Source organism: Plecotus auritus (genome assembly GCF_963455305.1).
Source record: "Plecotus auritus genome assembly, chromosome: 3".
NCBI lineage: Eukaryota > Metazoa > Chordata > Mammalia > Chiroptera > Vespertilionidae > Plecotus > Plecotus auritus.
Genome location: NC_137772.1, coordinates 130,709,356 through 130,732,582, shown reverse-complemented (window position 1 = coordinate 130,732,582; position 23,227 = coordinate 130,709,356). Strand labels below are relative to the sequence as shown.

At 41.9% G+C, this 23,227-nt stretch overlaps 1 protein-coding gene across 2 annotated transcripts in view; it reads right to left on the bottom strand.

Moving 5' to 3' along the window:
- RAD52 (RAD52 homolog, DNA repair protein) overlaps positions 1-23,227 on the bottom strand; it is a 46,738-nt gene that overhangs the window by 10,262 nt on the left and 13,249 nt on the right. For both annotated transcript variants that reach the window (XM_080662265.1, XM_080662266.1), the window contains exons 6-7: positions 21,807-21,925; positions 20,344-20,419 (exon numbers count right to left, since the gene is read on the bottom strand). In XM_080662265.1, coding sequence (XP_080518391.1) covers positions 20,344-20,419; positions 21,807-21,925 — 195 coding nt within the window. The remainder of the gene's footprint in view (positions 1-20,343; positions 20,420-21,806; positions 21,926-23,227) is intronic.

Below are 23,227 nucleotides of genomic sequence, written 5' to 3'. Positions count from 1 at the left end.
AGAAATAAAAAGCATCCTGGAAACAAATGGCAATGAAAACACAACAATCCAAAATCTATGGGACACAGTGAAAACAGTCCTGAGAGGGAAGTTCTTAGCTCTTCAGGCCTACCTAAAAAAACAAGAAAAAATGGTAATAAATTATCTAACTCTACAACTTCAAGAATTAGAAAGAGAGCAATAAGAAAAGCCCAGAGTAAGCAGAAGGAAGGAAATAGTAAAGATCAGAGCAGAAATAAATGACATAGAAACCAAAAAGCAATACAAAAGATCAATAAAATCAAGAGCTGGTTCTTTGAAAAGATAAACAAGATCGAAGAACCTTTCGCCAGACTCACCAAGAAACAAAGAGAGAGGACCCAAATAAACAAAATCAGAAATGAAAGAGCTAAAGTAACAACTGACCCCACAAAAATACTATGGATTGTAAAAAAAATACTACAAACAATTGTACTCCAACAAACTGGACAACCTAGACGAAATGGACATATTCCTAGAAAAATACAATCTTCTAAAACTTAATCAACAAGAATAAAAAAACCTGAATAGGCCGAAAACTGCAGATGAAATTGAAGCAGTGATCAAACTTCCAGCAGCTCTAGGTGGTTTGGCTCAATGGATAGAGCGTCAGCCTGCAGACTGAAGGGTCCCAGGTTGGATTCCGGCCAAGGGCACATGCCTGAGTTGTGGGCTCCGTCCCCAGTAGGGGGCGTGCAGGAGGCAGCCAATCAATGATTCTTTCTCATCATTGATGTTTCTATATCTCTCTCCCTCTTCCTTCTTCTCTAAAATCAATAAAATATATTTTTTAAAAACTTCTAGCAAACAAAAGCTCTGGTCCTGATGGCTTCAGAGGGGAGTATTACCAAACATTCAAAGAAGAACTAAAACCTATCCCCCTCAGACTATTTCAAAAAATTCAAGAGGAAGGCACACTTCCAAGTTCTTTCTATGAAGCCAGCATTACCCTAATCCCAATCTGAAGACAGGTCATTTTAAATAATCTAAGAAGAGAAGCAAAAAGAAGAGAGAAATGAAGAGAAGTGAGGAGAGATTAAGGGACTGATAGGATATTATCACACAATCTATATATATAAAGAGGTAATATCCAAATTTGTCTGGGATGCCTTAACAGTCACAACCGGCTCCAAGCCTTAACAATCACGGCCGGCGCAGCTCAGTACAGATACACACAGGGGGGCCTCTGCATGTGAGCTACAGAGGAAACACCTTTTCTGACTGCTCATTGGCTAAGCTCCCTGTACACTGCCACTCACAGTGTTCTTGGTAACTTCGGTAATAAGAATCCAAGAAGGTGATCTAGCGTTTTTCCACCTCACTCCTAGAGGAAAAAATGAAGGTCTGCTGCTGGAGGGGCTAAGAAATGTCATATCCTGCCCTAGCCGGTTTTGCTCAGTGGATAGAGCCTCGGCCTGCGGACCGCAGGGTCCGGGTTCAATTCTGATCAAGGGCATGTACCTAGGTTGCAGGCTCCTCCCTGGCCAGGGCCCAGGTCAGGACTCATGCAGGAGGCATCAATCTAAGTGTCCCTCTCACATTGATGTTTCTCTCTGTCTTCCTATTTCTCTTCCACACTCTCTAAAAATCAATGGAAAAATATCCTCAGGTGAGAAGGAAGGAAGGAAGGAAAGGAAGAAGGGAGGGAAGGAAGGAGGGAGGGAGGGAGGGAGGGAGGGAGGGAGGGAGGAAGAAATGTCATATCCTATGAAAGAGACATCTTGAAAATGCCTAAAGAAAGTTGTCATTTTTTTAAGGTGAAGGGATTGGAGTCCGTGTTGATGAAAACACCTTGGCAGCTGCGGTGGCCAGCAGTGGCAGCAGCAGCGGGGTGATGGGGGTGGTGCCTTCCCCTGATCAGCCCGGTCGCCTGCTGCAGAGGGAGGCCAGACTGCAGGCCTAAGGGGAGCGGGCCTAAGCCATCAGTAGGACATCCCCTGAGGGCTCCCGGACTGTGAGAGGGGCAGGCTGGGCTGAGGGATGCCCCCACCACCCTCAGTGCACGAATTTCGTGCACTCTGGACCTCTAGTATATTTAAAGAATCTCAGAAGAAGAGAAAGAGAATGGGGCAGAGAAATTATTTATGTTATTAGGAAAACTGGACAGCAACATGTAACAGAATAAAACTGGATCACTAGTAACACCATACACAAAAATTAACTCAAAATAAAATACAGACTTGAATATAAGACCTGAAACCATAATTCCTAGAAAAAAAAAAAAACAGACAATAAACTGTTTATTATTAGTCTTGGTGATGACTATTTAAATTTGACAATAAAAGCAAAGGTAATTTTAAAGAAGAGAAAAAATAAACAAGTGGAATTACATCAAATTAAAAAGCTTCTGCACAGCAAAGGAAATTATCAACAAAATGAAGACACAACCTACCAAATAGGAGAAAATGTTTGCAAATTAGAAATCAACTATAATAAAAACATTATGATATACCTGACAAGGGGTTAATATCCAAAAAATACACAGAACTCATATAATACAAAGCAAAAGAACAAACAATATGACGGAAAAATGACAGAAGATGTGAATAGATATTCTTCCAAAGAAGACAAACAGATGGCCAATAGGTACATAAGAAGGTGCTCAACATGACTAATCATCAGGAAAATACAAAACCACAATGAGATATCATCACCTCACATTGTTAAAAATGGTATTATCAAGCCCAACCAGTGTGGCTCAGTGGTTGAGCATCCACCTATGAATCAGGAGGTGATGGTTCAATTCCCTGTCAGGGCACATGCCTGGGTTGTGGGCTCGATCCCCAGTAGGGGGTATGCAGGAGGCAGCCGATCAATGATTCTTTTTTATCATTGATGTTTGTTTCTCTCTCTCTCTCTCTCTCTCTCTCTCTCTCTCTCTCTCTCTCTCTCCCCTCCCTTCCACTCTCTCTAAAAATCAGTGGGGGAAAAATATCCTCAGGTGAGGATTAACAAAAATAATTTTTCTTTAAATAACACTATGATATGATCTAACAATTTTACTTCTGGATAGTTATCTGAAGAAAATGCAAGCACTAACTTGAGAAGATATCCACACCCCCCATGTTCACTGTAACATTATTTACAACTAGAGGCCCAGTGCACGAAATTCGTGCAGGGTGCAGTGGATCCCTCAGCCCGGCCTGCACCGTCTCCAATCCAGGACCCCTCAGGGGATGTCCAACTGCCAGCAGTCAGACATCCCTCTTGCAATCCGGGACCTCTGGCTCCTAACCGCTCATCTGCCTGCCTGCCAGCCTGATGCCCCTAACTGCTCCCCTGCTGGCCTGATTGCCCCCTAACCGCTCCCCTGCCGACCTGAGCCCCATAACTGCCCTCCCCTGCCGGCCTGATCCCCCTAACTGCCTGATCGCCCCTAACTGCCCTCCCCTGCTGGCCTGATCACCCCCTAACTGCTCCCCCCTGCTGGCCTGATTGCCCTCTAACTGCTCCCCTGCCAACCTGAGCCCCATGACTGCCCTCCCCTCCTGGCCTGATCCCCCTAACTGCCTGATTGCCCCTAACTGCCCTCCCCTGCTGGCCTGATCACCCCCTAACTGCTCCCCCCTGCCGGACTAATCGCCCTTAACCACCTCTGCCTCACCCCCTGCCACCATGGCTTTGTCTGGAAGGGTATTACCCTTTTATTAGTATAGATAGCCAAGACATGGTAGCAAAGGAGGTATCCCCTGATGAATGAATGGTTAAATAAAATGGTTAATGAGTAACACACAATGGAATGTTGTTTACCATGAAGAAGGAAATCTTGCCATTTATGATAACATGAATAGACCTTGAAGGCATTATGGTAAATAAGTCAAAGATAAATATCAATCTCACTTATTTGTGAAATCTTAAACAACAACAAAAAAACATCAGCTCCTAGGTACAGAGAACATATTATCAGAGGCAATACAGGGTGGGAACAATGGATGAAGTGGGTCAAAAGGTACAAACTTCTAGTTATAATGTAAGTTATGGGGATATAATGTACAGCATGGTGACTAAAGTTAATAATACTGGGTTGTATGTCTGATACTTGCTAAAAGAGTAAATCTTAAAAGTTCTCATCATAAGAAAAAAACTTAGTACTGTGGTGGATGTTAACTGACTTACTGTGGTGATCATTTTGTAATATATACAAATATTGAATCATTATGTTGTACACCTAAAACTAATAAAATGATATATGGCAATTAAAAGTCAAAGACAAAGAGAAATCTCAAAAGCAGCAAGAGAAAAGCAAATCATTATATATAAGAGAGCCTTCAAAAGATTATAGAATTTCTCAGGGAGTAGGATGACTATATCCAGAAAAACCATTCTTCAAAATTGGAGAAATTAAGACTTTCTCAAATGAACAAAAGCAGAGGGAGTTCAGTAGCTCTAGATCTGCTCTTCAAGAAATACTAATCGGCCCTAGCTCAGCCGTGGGCAAACTACGGCCCGCGGGCCAGATCCGGCCCGTTCGGCTGTTCTATCCAGCCCACGGAGCTGAAAGAGCGGAGGGTTCTCTTGCTCTCCCCTCTGCTCCTTTACTTTGAATTTATACTAGTTCAAACACTCCATCCATGCTTTTGTTCCGGCCCTCCGGTCCAGTTTAAGAACCCATTGTGGCCCTCGAGTCAAAAAGTTTGCCCACCCCTGCCCTAGCTGGTTTGGCTCAGTGGATAGGGCATCAGCCTGTATGACTGATCAAAGAATAAGTCACAAAGGGGAATTAGAAATTACCTTGAGACAAATGAAAATGAAAACACAATTTTCCAAATCTTATGGATTGCAGCAAAAGCAATGCTAACAGGGAAGTTTATAAGATAGCAGAAGAAAGGAAATAAATACAGCTTAGAGCAGAGACACATGAAATAGAGAACAGAAACATAATAGAAGAAAATCAATAAAATTAAGAGTTATTTTGAAAAGAATAACAAAATTGAAAAACCCTTAACTAGTTTATCTAAGAAAAGATTACATAATTAAAATCAGAAATGAAAGAAAATACATTACAACTGAAGCCATAGAAATATAAAAATATATATGAGAATACTATGGACAATTGTACAGCAACAAATTAGATAATCTAAAAGAAAGAGATAAATTCCTAGAAGCACACAACCTAGAAGACTGAATCATGAAGAAATAGAAAATGTGAATAGACCAGAAACCAGTAGAGATTAATTGAGCAGTAAAAAACCTACCAACAAAAAAAGCCCAGGTTTAGATGGCTTCACTGGAGAATTCTGCCTAACATTTTAAGAATTATTAACACAAATCCTCCACAAACTCCCAAAAAAACTGAAGAGGAAGGAACACTTCCAATCTCACACTGTGAGGGCAGCATTACTCTGATACCAAAGCCAGACAACATTAAAAAACATTATTCACCCCATCTGCAGTTTCACTTTCCACAGTTTCAGTTTTCCACAGTCAACTGCGGAAAAAATTTGAATGAAAACTTCCAGAAAAAACAATTCATACGTTTTAAATTGCATACCATTCTGAGTAGTATGATGAAATCTCACACTGTCCCACTCCATCCCAACCGGAACCTGAATCATCTCTTTGTCCAGCATATCCATGCTATTATAGGTTACCCACCCATTAGTCACTTAGTAGCCAACTCAGTTATCAGATCAACTGTTGTGGTAACACAGTGACTGTATTCAAGTAACGCCGATTTTTACTTAATGCCCCAAAGCGGAAGAGTAGTAATGCTGGCAATTTGTATATGCCAAAGAGAAGGTGAAAAGTGCTTCCTTGAAGTAAAAAGGTAAAAGTTCTCAACTTGGCTTAATAAGGCATTTTATCATCTCACATTGTCACAAGAAGAAGGTGAATACAGTATAATCAGATATTTTATTACTAGGGGCCCAGTGCACGAATTCGTGCACCTTGAAAGGAACTGTGGGCCGTGAGGCTGCGGTGGGCACAGGGACAGGTCTCGGCCCATCCTCCACACCCCTGCCAGGCCCCTCCCACCGTGGCCCCTGGTCCCCTGTCTGCCAGCAGCCTCGCTCCCATGCACTGTCAGTGCCAGCCCTGCTCGCACCTGCTGACAGTGTGGAGTGATTGGGGCCGGCACCAGCAGCAGGTGCAAGCTGCAGCTGCTGCCCTGATCACCCCTCAGGAGGAAGGGGAGGTGGAGAAGCCCTATGGGGCGATAGGGGCCAGCAGCCGCCACTTGCACCCACTGACGGCGCCAAGCGATCAGGGCCGGCACCAGGTACCGGCAGCAGGTGCAAGCGGTGGCTCCGGTGCCAGCAGCAGGTGCAAGTGCCCAGCGGGACTGCAGAGCACAGGAGCAAAGGATTTTCAGAGGCTTGCCCCAATGACAGCGACCAGCGCCCCGCCTTGATCTGGTGCCCCCGCTCACCTGCTCCACCATCCATCCACAGCAGACACCCACCATGTTCTGCTCTCTGCCACCTGCTGCCGACGCCCACCATGTTCTGTGCATCCCCCCTGGTGGCCAGTGCACATCATAGCGACCAGTTGTTCAGCTGTTCTGCCGTTTGGTCTATTTGCATATTAGGGTTTTATATATATAGATTAGGTACTAGAGGCCCAGTGTACAAAATTGGTGCACTGCGGGGGGGGGGTCCCTTAGCCTGGCCTGCACCCTCTTGCTGTCCAGGACCCCTCGGGGGATGTCCGCCTGCCAGCTTAGGCCCAACACCCCTGGGCTCAGCTCACCAGCGGTGAGCCTGGCTTCTGGCTGAGCAGCGCTCCCCCTATGGGAGCTCACTGACCACCAGGGGGTAGCTCCTGAGATGAGCATCTGCCCCCTGGTGGTCAGTGCGCATCATAGCGACCGGTCGTTCCGCAGGTCGTTCCACCATTCAGTCGATTTGCATATTAGGGTTTTATTATATAGGATTGTTAATCTCTTACTGTGCCTAATTTATAAGTTAAACTTTATCATAGGTATGTACGCATAAGAGAAAATATAGTATATACTGGTGGCCCTGTGCACAAATCCGTGCACGAGTAGCTCGCTACCGCTTGCCTCAGCTGGCCGCCCCGCCCACCACTGCTTGTAGCTCTCCGCTGCTCGTAGCTCATTGCCCCGCCCTCCTGTAGCTCTCCGTAGCTTGTAGCTTGCTGCCCCGCGCTACTGCTAATTGGTCATTACCATCATGGTATAAGAACCATTTGCATATTACCTCTTTATTATATAGGATAGGGTTCAGTACTATCCATGGTTTCAGGCACTTATTTGGGATCTTGGAATGTATCCTCCATGGAAAAAGGGGACTACTGCCCTAACTGGTTTGGCTCAGTGGATAGAGCATCGGCTTGCAAACTGAAGGGTCCCAGGTTCAATTCTGGTCAAGGACATGTACCTTGGTTGCAGGCACATCCCTAGTAGGCGGGGGTGCAGGAGGCAGCTGATCGATGTTTCTCTCTCATCAATGTTTCTAACTCTCTATCCCTCTCCCTTCCTCTCTGTAAAAAAATCAATAAAATATATTTTTTAAAAAGGGAGGGGGACTATTCTATAAGGAAAAACCATAGACCAATGTTCCTAATAAATATTGATGCAAAAATCCTCAACAATATGCTAGCACACTGAATTCAACAGCACATTTATTTCTCTCTCTTTTTTTTAGAGAGAGAGAAGGGAAAGAGAAAGAGAGAGAAAAGCATCAATGAGAGAAACATAGATCAGTTGCCTCCTGTACACGCCCCAACTGGGAATCTAACCCACAACCTGGGTAAGTGCCCTGACCAGGAATACAACCCAACACCTTTTAGTCTACAGGACGATGCTCCAAATGAGCCACACTGGCGAGGGCTCAACAACACATTAAAAGGAAGATACATCAGGATCAAGTGGGATTAATTCTTGGAAGGCAAGGATGGTTCAACATTCACAAATCAATCAATGTCATACACTATATTAATAGAAGGAAGGACAAAACCACATGTTCAATGCAGAAAAAGCATTTGACAATATTCAATACCTTTTCAATGGTAAAAACATTCAACATACCAAGAATAGAAAGAAACTACTTCAACATAATGGCCACATATGAAAAGCCTATAGCTAATATCATATACAATGCTGAAAGATTGAAAACTTTTCCTATAAGATCAGAGAGAAGGCAACAATGCCCACTCTTCCTACTTCTATTCAACATCATTGAATAGAAGCCCTTCCAGAGCAATTAGGCAACAAAAAGAAATAAAAGGAATCCAGATTGAAAAAGAAGAAGTAAAATTATCTCTGCTTGCATATGACATAATCTTATATGTAAAAGACCCCACACTCCACACCAGAAAACAAAAAAAAAACTTAGAATTAAATTCAGCAGTTACAGGAAACATAATTAACATACAAAAATCAGTTGTGTCTTTATAGAAACTAGTAATAGATAATCCGAAAAGAAAACAATTCCATTTACAATAGCATCAAAAAGATTAAAATAATTTAGGAATAAACCTAACCAAGAAGGTGAAACACTTCTATACTGAAAACTACAAAACACTGCTGAAGGAAATTAGACACAAATAAATGGAAAGACATCCATGTTCATGAATTGGAAGACTTAATATAGTTAAGATATCCTTACTGGCCCTAGCTGATTTGGCTCAGTGGGTGGACTGAAGAGTCCTGGGTTCGATTAAGGTCAAGGATGAATACCAGAGTTGCAGGCTTCATCCCCGCCCAGTTGGAGCAAGTGTAGGAGGCAATCAATCAATGTGTCTTTCTCACAACAATGTTTCTCTCTTTGTCTCTCCCCCTCCCTTCCATTCTCTCTCTAAAAATTATCCTTGGGTAAGGATTAAAAAAAGAAGAATACGAGACCTTTTCTACAAGAGACTCACTTCAGATCGAAAGACACACAGACATAAAATACAGGGATGAAAAAAGGTATGTCATGCAAATGGAAACAAAAAAAAAAAGAATAATACAGACTTTAAAACAAAGACTATAGCAAGAAACAAAGAATCTATAATAATAAAAGCATAATATGCTAATTAGACCCAACATCCTTCTGGACATCCTTCTGGAGGACCTTCCGGACAAAGCCGGGGCTGCGAGGGAAGCCCAGGTCTCGGGTGCCTGCCGGCAGCTGGAGGGAAGCCTGGGTCCTGGGTGCCAGAGGGAAGCCGGTGCCAGCAGCCAGGGGAAGGAAGGCCTTCTGAATTTCGTGCATTGGGCCTCTAGTAGTATATAATGATAAAGGGATCAATCCAACAGGAGAATATAACCCTTGGAAACATTTACACACCCAACATTGGAGTATTTAAAAATACAAGGGAAATACTGACAAACATAAAGGGAGAGAATGACAGTACAATAGTCACAACATGAGAATTTAACACCCAAGTAACATCAATAGATAGATCATCCAGACAGAAAATCAACAAGGAAACAGTGGCTTTAAATGACACATTAGACCAGGTAGATTTAATTTATATTTTTAGAACATTTCATCCCAAAGCAGCAGAATGTAAATTCTTTTCAAGCACACATGACACATTTTCCAGGATATACCATATATTAGGCCACAAAACAAGTCTCAATAAATCTACAAGGACTGAAATCATATCAAGCATCTTCTATCACAATTGTTTGAAACTAGAAATTAATTACAAGAAGAAAACTGAAAAACACAAACACCTGGAGGCTAAATAACATGCTACTAAAAAATGAATGGGTTAACAATGAGACCAAGACAGTCATCAAAAGATACCTTAAGACAAATGAAAATGAAAATACAATACAAAGCAGTGCTAAGAGGGAAATTTATAGCAATACAAGCTTACTTTAAGAAGCTACAAAAATCTGAAATAAATAACCTAACCTCACATCTACAGGAACTAGAAAAAGAACAAAGCCCCAGTTGAGTAGAAGGAAGTAAACAATAAAGATCAGAGAGGAAATAAATGAAATAGAATCTAAGAAAACAATACAAAAAGACCAATGAAACCAAGAGATGGTTCTTTGAAAAGACAAACAAAATTGATGTTTCTCCATCCTTTCCTCTCTCTCTAAAATCAATAAAAACATTTTTTTAAATGGGCAGAGGAATTGAAATAGACATTTTTCCAAAGAGTTAATACAGATGGGGAATATATATATATGAAAAGATGCTCAACCATCAATCATCAGAGAACTGAAAATTAAAACCACAATGAGACATTACTTCACACCTATCAGAATGGGTAACATCAATAAATCAATAAACAAGTGCTGGCAATGATATAGAGAAAAGGAAACCCTTGTGAACTTCTAGTGGGATGGCAAATTGGTGCAGTCATATGGAAAACTTATGGAAGCTTTTTAAAAATAGAACTACCACATTACCCAGCAATCCCACTTCTAGATATTTACACGAAGAAATCCAAAACACTACTTGGTTGCCAGAGGGCAAAGGGGTGGGAGACTCATAAAAAACGTGAAGGGATTAAGAAGTTCAAATTGGCAGTTACAAAATAATCATGGGGATGTGAAATACAGCTTAGGGAATATAGTCAATAATAGATATTAATGTATCCCTATGTGCACTGCATCATCATTATTTATAATACCCAAGATATGGAGTGCCTAAATGACCACTGATAGACAGTTGGATAAAGAATATGTGGTACATATATAATAAAATATGTTTTGGCCATAAAAAAGAATTAGTTGCTTAAGTGTAGTCCCAGGCACCAAGAGGTCACTGGTTTGATTCCCAGTCAGGACACAGGAGGCAGCTGACAGATGTTTATCTCTCTCTCTACCTCTACCTCTACCTCTCTCTCTCTCAAATCAATAAAAACATATTAAAAATAAAAATAAAATAAAAAAGACAGAGAAACCAAGATGGCGGCATAGGTAAACACCTAAACTGCTGCCTCGCACAACAATTTCAAAACTACAACTAAAAGACAGAACGGACACCATCCAGAACCACAGGAAAGCAGGCTGAGTGAAAATTCTACAACTAGAAGGAAGGAGAAAAGCTCACAGAGAATTGGAGGTACGGCAAAGGGGCTTTGTGCGCGCAGAGAGGAAGGGCGGCTGAGAGCCTGGCTGACTTCCTCTGGCGGAAGGGGGAAGGAAGCCTCCGACGGCACTGAACCCCAGTTCTGACTGCACTGAACCCCAGTTCCGGGCGAACCCCTGGGGACCCACGCTCTTGTGGGGGGAGTCTGGACTCTCGGGCGGAGACTCGGGAGCCGGGGAAGGCGGAGGACTGAAAGTACACACGCGCGCGCACTCCGGTGCGCACAAGGGCTGCGGAGGTTGCCGCGGGTTTTCCCTGGTGGAGGGGAGTCAGAGGCTCCTGACGGCACTGTGCCCCAGTTCTGACTGCAGTGAACCCCGGTTCCAGGCGAGCCCCTGGGGACCCACGCTCTTGTGGGGGGAGTCTGGACTCTCGGGCGGAGACTCAGGAGCCGGGGAAGGCGGAGGACTGAAAGTACACACGCGCGCGCACGCCGGTGCGCACAAAGGCTGCGGGGGTTGCCACAGGCTTTCCCTGGTGGAGGGGAGTCAGAGGCTCCTGACGGCACTGTGCCCCAGTTCTGACTGCAGTGAACCCCGGTTCCAGGCGAGCCCCTGGGGACCCACGCTCTTGTGGGGGGAGTCTGGACTCTCAGGCGGAGACTCGAGCTGGGGAAGGCGGAGGACTGAAAGCGCACGTGCGCGCAGGGGCGGGGCTGACAGGAAGCCAAGACTGAGGCTCCACCCCATCCAAGCTGAGCACAGAGGCTATTGCAATTTAGCAAGTCTAATCCTATAGGGCTGTCTCCAGCACCGGGCTTCTCCCAGCATAGACACAGCTGATCCTTACAGCCAACTGACCCGGAGGTCAATTCTTCCCAGTGATACCAACAACAATAAAGACTTAATTACAACAAGGCTGTACACACAGTCCACAAAGGGGTGCACCAAGAGTGTCCACCTCAGGTTAACTGGGGAAGCAGACCCACTGGGCCATATTGGAAACCTAGCACAAATATCTACCTTACCAACTCAGGGAATCAGTGAAAATGCGGGGTCAAAGAATCAGATCACAAACGAAAGATATGGAGGAAAACAAACGACTGGATATAGAATTCAAAACCACGGTTATAAGACTTTTTAAGAATATCCTAGAAAAGGCCGATAAATATAACGAGACCCTCGAAGATATGAAAAAGGACCAACTAGAAATTAAACATACACTGACTGAAATAAAAAATATTATACAGAGACCCAGAAACAGAATAGAGGAACACAAGAATCAAGTCAAAGAATTGAAATACAAAGAAGCAAAAAACACTCAACCGAAAAAGCAAAAAGCAAAAAAAAAAATCCAAAAAGTTGAAGATAATGTAAGAAGACTCTGGGACAACTTCAAGCGTACCAACATCAGAATTATGGGGGTGCCAGAAGAAGAGAGAGAGCAAGATACTGAAAACCTATTTGAAGAAATAATGACCGAAAACTTCCCCCACCTGGTGAAAGAAATAGACTTACAAGTCCAGGAAGCCCACAGAACCCCAAACAAAAGGAATCCAAAGAGGACCACACCAAGACACATCATAATTAAAATGCCAAGGGCAAAAGACAAAGAGAGAATATTAAAAGCAGCAAGAGAAAAACAGTTAATTACCTACAAGGGAGCACCCATACGACTGTCAGCTGACTTCTCAACAGAAACTATGCAGGCCAGACGGGAGTGGCAAGAAATTTTCAATGTGATGAATAGCAAGAACCTACAACCAAGATTACTCTACCCAGCAAAGCTATCATTCAGAATTGAAGGGCAGATAAAGAGCTTCACAGATAAGAAAAAGCTGAAGGAGTTCATCACCACCAAACCAGTATTATATGAAATGCTGAAAGGTATTCTTAAAGAAGAGGAAGAAGAAAAAAGTAAAGAGAAAAATTATGAACAACAAATACATATCTATCAACAAGCGAACCTAAAAATCAAGTGAATTAAAAACCTGAGGAACAGAATAATCTGGTGAATATAATAGAATCAGGGGCATAGAAAGGGAGTGGACTGATAATTCTCATGGGGAAAGGGGTAAGGGGGGTTCATGAAGAGAATGGACAAAAATCATACACCTATGGATGAGGACAGTGGGGGGCAGGTAAGGGCAGAAGGTGGGGTGGGAAAGGGGTGGAGGGGAGCTATGGGGGGAAAAAGAAATAATTGTAATAATCTGAATAAAGATTTATTTAAAAAAAATAAAAATAAAAAATCAATAAAATATATTTTAAAAAACAAAAAAAAAAAAAAAGGAAGGAAGGCTTCACTAGGAGTTGGGGTTTCAGCTGGAGTTTGACAGACAACAAGGATTCTGATTGGTGTAGAATAGGAAAAGTCATTCGGATTCTGGAATAACAGTTTTATTACCTGGGAATAAAATTTTTATTGGCCCAGTGATAACACTAGCAACATGAATTTTGTGTAGTCATTTGGTAGAATACACATTAATTAAAGGGTTCTTTAAAATTTTTAATTAATAAATCTATTCAGCATGGAAAAAAAAAATAAAATAAAATAAAATAAAATAAAAAAGAATGAAAGCTTGCCATCTGTGACAGAAAGGACAACCTAGAGGGTTTATTATGTTAAGTGAAATAAGTCAGACAAAGAATCACAAATATCATGATTTCACTTATATGTGGAATCTAAAAAATAAATAAATAAATGAACAAACAAAACAGAAACAAACTCATAGACACAGGGAACAAATTGATAGTTGCCAGAGGGGGAAGGGGTGGGAGGCTCATAAAAAACGTGAATGGATTAAGTTCAAATTGGCAGTTACAAAATAGTCATGGGGATGTGAAACACAGCTTAGGGAATATAGTCAATAAATTTGTAACAACTATGTATATTGTCAGGGGGGTACTAGACTTATCAGGGGATTATATAAATATCTAACCACTATGCTATACACCTGAAACTAATGTATTAAATGTCAACTATAACTGAAAAATCAAAAAAATGTCTTAATAAATTAAATAAATAAATACCACTCTCCAATAAAAGAAACTAATGCTCTTATAAAATGACTGGCTCTAGAGTTGGGGCAAGGAATTTATAAAATGAGTCTGAAACATCTTTTAGTGTCAAAAAGTACAGAAATGTTGAAAAAACACACAACAGGAGTATTTCAACGAACCAACTGAATTAGCTCTAAAGCTAGACTAATCTGAGTAACAAAATAACACAGTATGGAATTAGAACTCAAAGTATAAAATAAATTCCCATGAGTCCATATATATATATATATATATATGAAATATGCAAATTAGCCGGAACACCGTACCAGTCACGACCAGTCAGGAGGAGGCTGCATGCGCAGGTGAGGCCCGGAGTGGAGACAGAGACAGACCGGGGGGCCTGCCCGAGCTGCCGGCCAGCTGCACAGGCCCACCCGGAGCAGAGACAGACAGACCAGGGGGCCTGCCAGCAGCAGCGCGCCGGCAGTCCCGCCTCTGCGCAGGAGCTGCAGAGGAAACACCTTTTCTGACTGCTCATTGGCTAAGCTCCCCATACGCCACTCGCAGTGTTCTTGGTAACTTCGGTAATAAGAATCCAAGAAGGTGATCTAGTGTTTTTCCACCTCACTCCTGGAGGAAAAAACGAAGATCCACTGCTGGAGGGGCTAAAAAATGTCATATTCTGCCCTAGCTGGTTTTGCTCAGTGGATAGAGCCTCGGCCTGCGGACTGCAGGGTCCGGGTTCAATTCTGATCAAGGGCATGTACCTAGGTTGCAGGCTCCTCCCTGGCCGGGGCCCAGGTCAGGACTCATGCAGGAGGCAATCAATCTAAGTGTCCCTCTCACATTGATGTTTCTCTCTGTCTTTCCCTCTCTCTTCCACACTCTCTAAAAAATCAATGGAAAAATATCCTCAGGTGAGGATAAAAAAAAAAAGAAAGAAAGAAATGTCATATCCTATGGAAGAGACATCTTGAAAATGCCTAAAGAAAGTTGTCATTTTTTCATGTTGAAGGGACTGGTGTCCGTGTTGATGAAAACACCTTGGTGGCTGCAGCGGCCGGCAGTGGCAGCAGCAGTGGAGTGATGGAAGTGGCACCTTCCCCTGATCAGCCCAGTCGCCTGCTCCAGAGGGAGGCCAGATTGCGGCTTAGGCCTGCTCGCCAGAGGGAGCAGGTCTAAGCCATCAGTAGGACATCCCCTGAGGGCTCCCAGACTGTGAGAGGGGGCAGGCTGGGCTGAATTTCATGCACTGGGCCTCTAGTACTAAAATAAATAAATAAATAAATAAATAAGTAAAACAGGAGAGAAGAAACAAATCTCCTGTGTAGAAGAATTTTGTATAATTTGTGTGGCTATTGCCCTTCAAGAAGGTAGAATTAACTCCTCACTTCTATGTGTAGTCTCACATACTGACAATTAGAACAGGGGAGAAAAACAGGGGGTTTACAGTGGAGAAACCTGAGAAACACTCACTCAGCCAGGTAACCAAGGTCAACATCAAATATGATTAGTCATGTTGATAGTATGTATCCTTGATGTGATAAAAATGGCACTTTACCTCTATGGCCTTCCTCCCAAAAACCCATAACCCCAGTCTAATCATAAGATAAATAGAAGACAAATCCCAACTGAGGGACTTTCTACAAAATACTTCTAGCACTTCTCAAAACTATCAGTCATCCAATCAAGGCAACTCTAAGAGGAGTCTGAGGAGACATGACAAGTATAATGGGTCTTCTGGGACAGAAAAAAACTAAGGAAATCTGCATATTGGATGGACTTTAGTTAATATCATATCAGTAGTAAGTCATTAGTGTGACAAGTGTACTGAACAACTATAAAAGGTTTATAATAGGGAAACCTGAGTGTGTGGTATACAGGAACTCTGTATTTAGGCTTTGCAATTTTTCTGTAAAGCAAATACCATTCTAAAATTTAAAGTTTAATACTTTGTCTAAAAAAAAATTTACGCTTGTTAAAAAAAAAGTCCACATTACCAAAGTGATCTACAGATTGAACACAGTCTCTATCAAAATTTCAATGGCATTTTTTGCATAAATAAAAAATTCACCCTAAAATTCAGATGAATCTTAAGGGACCTCAAATAGCAAAAATAATTTTGCAGAAAAAAAAAAAGAACAAAGTTGGAGGACTCACACCATTTCATTTCAAAACATATTACAAATCTACAGTAATCATAATGGTATGGTACTGCCATAAAGACAAACATATAGACCAATGGAAAAGAATACAGCACCCAGAAATAAACCCTTGCACATATGATCAAATGATCTTCAACAAGCATGCCAAGACCACTAAATAAGGAGAGTCTCTTCAACAAATGAAGCTGGGTAAACTGGAAATCCACATCACATACAAAACTAAATTCTACATCTTCCTGTCAGCAACCTGAGGTGACCTCTAAAAATGGTTTGCTATTCACTTGATCCAGAAAACCTCTCAAAATCATGCAAATCAAAAGGTTCAAATCATCATGTTTACTTTAAGAACACTCGTGAAACTTCCCAGGCCATCAAGGGTATGCATATCTGAAAAGCCACTGAGTATCTGAAGAATGCCACTTTACAGAGCGATGTGTACCATTATGTCATTACAATGGTGGAAGTGATAAGTGCTCAGGCCTAAGAGTGGGGGTGGACACAGGGTTGGTGGCCCAAAAAGAGTGCTAAATTTTTGCTGCACACACTTAAAAATGCAGAGTAAGGCTGAACAGAGGGATTTAGATGTAGACTCCTTGGTCATTGAGCTCCTCCAGGTGAACAAAGCTCCCAAGATGCAGTGCAGAACTTACAGAGCTCATGGACACATTGAGATGATCCTTAATGAAAAAGAGCAGATTGTTCCTAAATCAGAAGAGGTAGGTTGAAAAGATTAAAAAAAAAAAAAGATATCACAGAAGAAAAAAAAATGAAGAAACAAAAAGTTATGGCCAGGAAATGAATTTAGCATAAAATAAATGCTAATGAAAGTAAAATAAATAGCCCTAGCAGGTTTGGCTCAGTGGATAGAGCATCAGCCTGCAGACCGAAAGGTCCCAGGTTCGATTCTCGTCAAGGGCACATGGCTGGGTTGCAGGATCAATCCGCCCCCTGGTTGGGGCACTTGCAGGAGGCAACCAATCAATGTTTCTCTCTCTCTGTCTTTCCCCCTCCCTTCCACGCTCTCTAAAAATCAATGGAAAAATATAAAAAGATCTAAAACTCATAAAAGAAAACACAGAGGAAAACTTCATGATGTTGATTTTGGCAATGATATTTTGGATATGACACCAAAAACACGGGCAAAAAAAGCAGATATATACAAAAGGGACTACATCAAACTTGAAAACGTAAAAGGTAATCACATCTTTGATAAGAGGTTAATATTCAGCCCTAGCTGGTTTGGCTCAGTGGATAGAGCATCGGCCTGCGGACTGAAGAGTTCCAGGTTCAATTCCAGTCAAGGGCACATGCCCGGGTTATGGGCTCGATCCCCAGAAGGGGGCTTGCAGGAAGCAGCCAATCAATGATTCTCTCATCATTGATGTTTCTTTCTATCCCTCTCCCTTCCTCTCTGAAATCAATAAAAATATAAAAAAAATAAAGAAAAAGAGGTTAATATTCAGAATATGTAAATGACACCTACAATTCAACAACAACAAAAATCAAATAGCCAAGTTTTAAAAATGGGCAAGGGACTTGAATAGACATTTCTCCAAAGATGACATACAAAAGGCCAACAAGTATATGAAAAGATGTTCAACATCAGTAATCATCAGAGAAATGCAATCAAAACCACAATAAGATATCACCTAACCAGCATGGTTGGAGTGTTAGCCTGCGCATCAAAGGGTCACAGGTTCAATTACGGTCAAGGGTACATAATTAGATTGTAGGTTGGATCCCCAGCCCTGGGAGGCAACCAATCTCTCTCTCTCTCTCTCTGCTCCTTTCCACTCTCTCTGAAAATCAATGGAAAAAATATCCTTAGGTAAGTACTTACCAAAAAATATGTATTTTTAATTAGATTAAAATTTTAAAAAAGATATCACCTCACACCCATTAGGAAGGCTACTGTAAAAACAATGAAAAAAGAAAATAGCACGTGTTGACAAGGATGTGGAGAAATTGGGACCCTTGCGCACTGTTGGTTGAACTGCAAAATGGTGCAGCCTTCATAGAAAACAGAATAGAAGTTCCTCAAAAATATAACTACCAAATGGACCAGCAACCCCACTTCTGGATATGTATCCAAATTAATTGAAAGCAGAGTCTCGAAGAAGTAATTGCACATCCATATTCATAACAGCACTATACACTACAGCCAAGTGATAGAAGCAACCCAAAAATATGATACTAACACACATGGAATATTATTCAGCCTTTAAAAGGAAGGAAATTCTGACACCAGTTACAACATAGATGGAACCTTGAGGTCATTATGCTAAATGAAATAAACCAGTCACAAATGAACAAAAACTGTATGTTATCACGTTAGGAGGCATCTAAAGTAGTCAAACACATAGAAACAGAGAGTAGAATGGTGGCTACCAGGTACTGGAAGAAGGGGAAAGGGTTTTATGGGTAGTGAGTGTCAGTAATCCTATCTAATAGAAGAGTAATATGCAAATTAACATCATTCTGCGACAAAATGGTGGCACCCATAGCCACAAGATGGCAGTGCCCAGTCCTCTCAGCCCCACCGGAGTCCCCCAGTCTCAGGGAGGGCTGCCACTGAGAGCCAGCAGAGTAAGCGGCCTGGCAGAATGCTGCCCAGAGGCCCTCCTGACCCTTTATAAAAAAACAAAAACAAATTCACTCCCCACAGTGTGATCCCCTCCCAGCGGCAGCAGCCTGGGCTGGGGTCTCAGCCTGGGAGGGGCGTGCACCCCCACGGCACGATCCCCTCCCAGCTGCGGCAGCCTGGGGTCTCAACCACTGAGTCACACCAACCAGGCAGATATGGAGGAATCTTAAATGTTTCTCTTTTTTTAAAATATATTTTATTGATTTTTTTACAGAGAGGAAGGGAAAAGGATAGAGAGCTAGAAACATCTATGAGAGAGAAACATCGATCAGCTGCCTCCTGCACACCTCCTACTGGGTATGTGCCCCCAACCAAGGTACATGCCCTTGACTGGAATCAAACCTGGGACCCTTGAGTCTGCAGGCCGACGCTCCATCCACTGAGCCAAATGAGTTAGGGCTGTCCAACATGTCAAAGAAAAAACCCTATCTAATAAAGAGGGAATATGGAGGGGAGGGCATATGGGAATGACCGGGTTGTCAGGGGAGGGCAGTTGGGGACGATTGGGCTGGCAGGGGAGCAGTCAGGCGTCAATCAGGCTGGCAGGGGAGTAGTTAGGGGGCAATCAGGCTGGCAGGCAGAAGAGGTTAGGGGTAATCAGGTAGGCAGGCCAGCAGTTGGGAGCCAGCAGTCCCAGATTGTGAAAGGGATGTCTCACTGCCTGTGGGATCGGGCCTAAACAGGCAGTCGGACATCCCCCGAGGGGTCCCAGATTGGAGAGGGTGAAGGTTGGGCTGAGGGACACCCTCCCCTGCCAGTGCACGAATTTCATGCACCAGGCCTCTAGTACAAGATAAAAAAGTTCCAGAGATCCGTTTCACTACTGAACTGTGCATTTTAAAATGGTTAAAATGGTAAATTTTATTATATTTTTTTACTATAAAGAAAAAAAGAAAAGAAAAACTATGACTATTATCTGTTGTAAACATAGATGCAAAAATCCATAACAAAATATTAGCAAACTGAGTATATATAATAATGTATAAAAAAATTTTTAAAAAAAGAAAATAAATGGAGTTTTGACACATGCTAATTGACACACACCTCTATTAGGGGTTCCAAAATAAAAAGTACCCCAAGAGAATGCTGCCCCAGGTGGCAGCACTGTAGGGACCTCAGAGAATGCCACAGAGGAACAGCCACGCTCGGCCAGCAACAGGTACACTCCAGATCCAATTCTCCAAAGGCCAATGCTCAGATCACGGGATAGGCATTGACAGAAGCAAGGGAGCTCTAACCCTGACACCAAGACTAAGAAAAAGCAAGAAGGTTGGACAGGGGAGGCTCTGAATGCTTCTGAGAAATGACAGTGGTGCAGCTGAGGGTTATGTGCTCCTTTTAAGATTTCACAGACCACTGCCAACCACAGTTCTCTATGTATAAGACAGAAATAACATTCTCTAGACTTCAATTTCTTCAGCTGTGAAATAAGGGGATTGATTCCTACAAGCTCTGATAGTCAGAGTCCAAAATACATATTCCAGACCCTCTAGAGCTGTGTCATACTCAACCCATGGCACAAGGGAATTAGTTATATCTTTACTGCAACGCATTCCATTCATCCATTTCTAACATACCTGGCGTGGAAGTTTATTTAGTGACCTCAGATAGTCTTTGTCCAGAATACAGTTTCCAAGTGCATTCCCAAAGCTTCTAAGGGTAAGAAATAAAAAGGGAAACAGGGTTGAGAATTGTTACATGTAAGTATCAGAGAACAGAGTTACAACTCTGTGCAATCTGCTTCTCAACGGCAGCAGAGGAAATAGACCCTAACATGCCTTTAAAACTGGTTATTGAGCATCTGCCATGTTCCTGCACGGTGTTAGATTGTGAGAATACAGCAGTAGACATAACAGTCACAAATCCCTGTGCTCAATGAGAGGCGATGAATATGAAGATTCAGACACCATTCATAAAACCCCATTAGCTACCTCCTGACATGGAGCGCAACTTCCACAGCAGAGATCTTTTATCTCCCAGGACTGCTCCAATTCCCCAATAATAGGGGACACACCCTTAGGGGCTCAATCCTCCATTAAAGTTTTTTACTCGGGATATACTAGGACACACTCCCTTACAGGCTATGGTATTGCAAATTTTTAGTGCAAGTTTATACATGTACTTTTCTGGTGATCCAATTCACTTTAAATTTCAAAGATATCTATGACCCAAAAAGGTTAATAACTAAGTTAACTAAGTGAGCCCTGGCCAGTTGCTCAGTGGTTAGAGCATCAACCCTTGGACAGAAGGGTTGAGGGTTCGATTCCCTGTCAAGGGCACATACCTCAGTTGGGGCACATGTGGGAGGCAATTAATCAATGTGTCTCTCTCAAGTCGATGTTTCTCTCTCTCTCACTCTCTCTCTCTCTCTCTCTCTCTCTCTCTCTCTCCCCCCCCTCTCTTCCTCCTCCTTCCTCCCTTGCACTCTCCTCTAGAAATCAATGGAAAAAAATACCCTTGGTGAGGATTTTTAAAAATTAATTAATTAGTTAATTAATTAACTAAGTGACGTATACACAATGAAGAGGTGTCTAGCTGTGTTAAAGAGAATGAGGAAACTATCTATGTACTCATATGGAAAGGTCCCCAAATACCTTACTGAGTAGAGGAGAAGCAAGTACAAAATCAAGTACAAAACAGAGAACATAGTAATCTACTACTTATTCTCAAAAGCAGAGACTTAAGCATAAAATAGCACTGGGAAAATATAAGAGAGAATAGAAAAGCAGGGCAGAGAGGGAGTGAGACCTATGTATTTTGATTTTTGGACAATCTATATATATAAAAGCCTAATATGCTAAGTGTCCCCTCAGGAGTTCGACCAACTGGGAATTCGATTGCTCGCTATGATGTGCATCAGAGGGTGGTGAAGAACGAAGGGAGGCCCGGCCAGCAGCAGGAAGCTGCTAGGGACACTACCTGTGCATGAATTTCGTGTACTGGGCCTCTAGGGTGAATAAATTACTTTTTCAAAAAAAACAAAACTGCTTTGAAAAAGGGACCGAAATGAAGCAATTAGACTCCAACCCTTTTTGCTTACCTCAGTGCTCGTTTCAGCCCATCCGTCACTGCCTCCTTCCTTGCCTTCTCCAAAGACAAGGCTTTTGACTTGAGGCCCTCACTAACACCATAGCCCACATCTTCATGATATGAACCATCCTGGAGGTAGAAAAGGAGTTCAAAGTCTAACATGAAAGTCTGCAGCTGTCTCTCTGGTTCTATAGCTCTTCTTTTCCTCAAGCAGCAGCGTTCACACTGGGCACATATAAGCCGGGGCCCTGCTAAAGGGCACATGGGCACAGAGAGTTTAAGAGAATCAATTTCCAGTAGTATTTCCCAAATCTGATCTGCTTGGAAACATGGCTGTGGTTAAGACAATTCTTTCCCACTTCTTCTTTTACATATCCAACCCACCCCAAATCTCACTAAGATGCCCTACCTAAAGGTATAAAAACCTCTGGACACCTAACAAAAGGACAATTTTCAATATTGTATTTAACAGAATCTAATGATGGGACAGCAAATCCTTTCGCAAGTCATGTGGTATCCATGTCTTGGCCTTCACCACCAGTGAAGGTGGATCTGATCAAGTTGTAGCATATAAAGAACTGAATACAATTTCTGATGATAGCACTGTACGATTTTTTGAAATATAACTCAGAAAGCATTCAAAGTAATGAGTGATAATATAACGAAACTCTTTCCATTCCCAGTTAATTTATATGACTAAGGCTTTTCAATACTACTTATAAAATAAAAAGTCAGAATAGAATTAAGGCTGAATGTTCTGTCTAGGAATAAGTAACATTAAATAATGGATATATAAACTAACTAAAAAAAAAAATCAGCTTAATCCACCTTAGTAAGAAATGCCTTTTCCATAAAATTTTATTTTTATTAAGTATAAAAATTTTGATGGAGTTATGTTGTCTCTTCCAATAAGCAAAATTGACTGATCAATTGTATGCTAATACTATCTATAACAATAACTCAATTCATAAAAAAATTTTTATTTAGATCCTTCAAGTCACTGGAAATTTACCAAAAATTTTTAATTTTATATACACACACACACACACACACACACGAGACAGAGAAGTATGGTAAAGTTATTAATAAAAAAAGTTTTCAGCCCAGCCAGTGTAGCCCAGTGGTTGAGTGTCAACCAATGAACCAAAAGGTCAATGGTTTTATTCCTGGGTTGCAGGCTCAATCTCCAATAGGGGATGTGCAGGAGGCAGCCAATCGATGTTTCTCTCTCATCAATGTTCCTATATCTCTACCCCTCTCCCTTCCTCTCTCTCTCTCTTTAAAAAAAAAAAAAAAAGTTTCTACGATAAATATATATTATATTAGGATAAAAGCCAGCAGAGAAATAGAATGGAAATATGAGTTCAAGAAGAAACAATGTAAAATTTCTTATGATTAAAGAATAGCTTGCTTAAAAGTAAAAGAATAGCT